We start from the raw sequence: 3,128 nt of genomic DNA, 5'->3' as shown, positions 1-3,128 counted from the left end.
TTCGGGCACCATAGAGAGCGGTTTTTCCGTGGACCAGAAAGGAGCATGCTTCCGCGTGCTTCTTGCATCCCGCCAACAGAGCTTCGCCTCTGCGTGGATCGTTTTCTGGCATGCCGCGGCCCGGTCCCCGGCCCGTGAATTGGTGCTAATCTACGGCCCGTGAATTGGGTGCTGGTCCACGGCCGGAGAATTGGGCACCCCTGGTGTATGTAAAGGACCACAGAGACGGCCTTGCGGAAAATATCCGGCAGCTGTTAGGACGACGTGAATTCCCCTCAGGAAAACAGGAAGGGGTGAGGAAGAACCTCAAGGCTCTCCTGCCTTGATGTTCTTCAGTGCCAGCCGGAGCAAACGGGAGACGTTTTCAAGATTCTGCTCCTATAATTTCTCCATCAGGTCTAATATTTCTTGTGTTGGTGGTTTTTTGGCCTGGTCTACCTCGAAGGATTGGCAGATGAGGAAGTCCCAAAGGGGCATGGGTCCAGGCTGGTCGAAGAATTCAGCTGTGGGTCCGGTTGATATTGGGGGACGGGATTGGAAGAGGAAGTCCTTTCGTCCGAAGGGAGGAACCGGGTTCTCAGGAGAACGAATTGGATCGGGGAGACTCCATGGCGAATCTCGGGTTCTTCGGTGGTCATCGAAAGACAGAAGGGGGGGGGGAAAGGAGGCCGTGAAGTTTTGCAATTGGCGCGGAGGCTCCGTCGGACTTTCGCGTGCCCGTCAGAAAAAAGGGCACAACCAGGAAAAGCGCCCGCCCAGCTGCCGTTTGTCGGATCTCATCATGTCTTCCGTGTAACAAGGAGCAGCGCTGTTTTGCTGCACCAGGTTGTCAATCATGCCCATCAGTTGGGCCACCTGAGCTTCCCGTTCTGCCCCTTCGGCCTTGTTGTTGAACGCCAGGTAGCGGTACCCACACTGCGACACTTGATCCAGAAGACAGGCATCTCCCTCGGAGAGGAATTTCTTCAGGGGTTTACCTTCTAGGTCATCTTTCCGAGTGAACAAGAGAATCATGTACTTCTTGGCGTTGAGGCTGAAGATCTCATTGATCAGCTGAGCCACCTCCTTCTCCTCCTGGGTGAAACGGCCCGGGCGGATCACTTGCAGAATGACGTGCGGGCCCGGGGTGCAAAAGCTCACGCACCTGCTCACTTCAGCGGAGATTTCTCGCTGGGGACGTCCCGTGTCGAGGAAGCCGGGCGTATCCACGACCACCACCTTCCTGCCCTGCCGGTACGCCTCCATTCTTTGGCAAGTGAAGGTGATGGAGTTGGGCGACATCCCAAACTGAAAGACTTGGCGTCCCAGGATGGTGTTTCCCGTCGCGCTTTTCCCGTTGCCGGTTTTGCCCACCAGGACGATCCTCTGTTCGAAACCTACAACCCAAAGGGGGGGGGAGAGGAGAGAAGAAGGGGACTGGTCAGCCACATTGGAGGAGATGAGTGGGCTGGGCCTGCGGGAGGGGTCAAAGGCGTCAGCGGTCACGAATACCTGCACGCCCGCAAGAGATCTAAGTTCAGCCCACTTGGAATGCTTTTCTTATCTCCCGCTCATTTCCCTTGATCCGTTAGTAGGTCAGATTCTTGTAGCGAACTGAAGCTTGCAATAAATCTTGATCACTCACTTGAACTGCCTGAATCTCCTGATTTTCCTGGCACCTAATATCTAACTATCTATCTATCTATCTATCTATCTATCTATCTATCTATCTATCTATCTATCTATCTATCTATCTATCTATCTATCTATCTATCCTAATTTATATCTATCTGTCTGTCTGTCTGTCTATCTATCTATCTATCTATCTATCTATCTATCTATCTATCTATCTATCTATCTATCTATCACCTAATTTATATCTATCTATCTATCTATCTATCTATCTATCTATCTATCTATCTATCTATCTATCTATCTTCTATATCTATCTATCATCTAATTTATCTATCTTCTATATCTCTATCACCTAATCTATCTATCTATCTATCTATCTATCTATCTATCTATCTATCTATCATCTGTCTAGACCATCCATCTTTCATCTATCTATCTATCTATCTATCTATCTATCTATCTATCTATCTATCTATCTATCTATCTATCATCTATCCTAATTTATATCTGTCTGTCTGTCTATCTGTCTGTCTGTCTGTCTGTCTGTCTGTCTATCTATCTATCTATCTATCACCTAATTTATATCTATCTATCTATCTATCTTCTATATCTATCTATCATCTAATTTATCTATCTTCTATATCTCTATCACCTAATCTATCTATCTATCTATCTATCTATCTATCTATCTATCTATCTATCTATCTATCTATCTATCTATCTATCGTTTATATCTATCTCTATCACCTTTTATATCTATATCTATCTATCTATCTATTTATCGTTTATATCTATCTCTATCACCTTTTATATCTATATCTATCTATCTATCTATCTATCTATCTATCTATCTATCTATCTATCTATCTATCTATCTATCTCTATCCTAATTTATATCTATCTGTCTATCTTCTATATCTATCTCTATCATCTAATTTATCTATCTTCTATATCTCTATCACCTAATTTATATCTATCTATCTATCTATCTATCTATCATCTATCTATCTATCTATCTATCTATCTATCTATCTATCTATCTATCTATCTATCTATCTATCTATCTATCTATCTATCGTCAGTATCTATCTCTACCACCTAATTTATCTCAATCTGTCTGTCTGTCTGTCTATCTAATCTGTCTAATCTATCATCTAGCTATCTCTATGTATCATCTATAATTTCTCTCTCTCTTCTACGATTTATCTACCATCCATCCATCCGTCCATCTATAGTAGGAGATAACCAGGCTGAGCCAGAGGGAGGCGTCAAAGGCGTCATCGGTCGTGAATCCCTGCGCACTCGCAAGAGATCGAAGTTCAGCCCATTTTGAGTGCCTTTCTTATCGCCCGGTCATTTCCCGTGATCCATTAGTAGGTCAGGTTCTTGTAGCGAACCGAAGCTTGCAATACATCTTGATCACTCACTTGAACTGCTGGAGTCTCCTGATTTCCCCGGCCCTTGACAAGCAGACGGGCATCGTAGCCTGTCCCTCCACCCAAGACAGCAGCTCC

At 44.8% G+C, this 3,128-nt stretch overlaps 1 protein-coding gene across 1 annotated transcript in view; it reads right to left on the bottom strand.

Moving 5' to 3' along the window:
• Window positions 1–653: 653 nt before the first annotated feature.
• LOC107300279 (GTPase IMAP family member 4-like) overlaps window positions 654–3,128 on the bottom strand; it is a 12,814-nt gene continuing 10,339 nt past the window's right edge. Inside the window, exon 2 of the mRNA XM_015829616.1 lies at window positions 654–1,376. Within this exon, the coding sequence (XP_015685102.1) occupies window positions 721–1,376 (656 nt within the window). The 3' untranslated portion in view covers window positions 654–720. The remainder of the gene's footprint in view (window positions 1,377–3,128) is intronic.

The sequence above is a fragment of the Protobothrops mucrosquamatus genome, unplaced genomic scaffold (genome assembly GCF_001527695.2).
Source record: "Protobothrops mucrosquamatus isolate PMUCROS unplaced genomic scaffold, P.Mucros_1.0 scaffold6562, whole genome shotgun sequence".
Lineage (NCBI taxonomy): Eukaryota > Metazoa > Chordata > Lepidosauria > Squamata > Viperidae > Protobothrops > Protobothrops mucrosquamatus.
The sequence above is the reverse complement of the archived record's forward strand: the minus strand, read 5'-3'. Positions and strand labels throughout refer to the sequence as shown.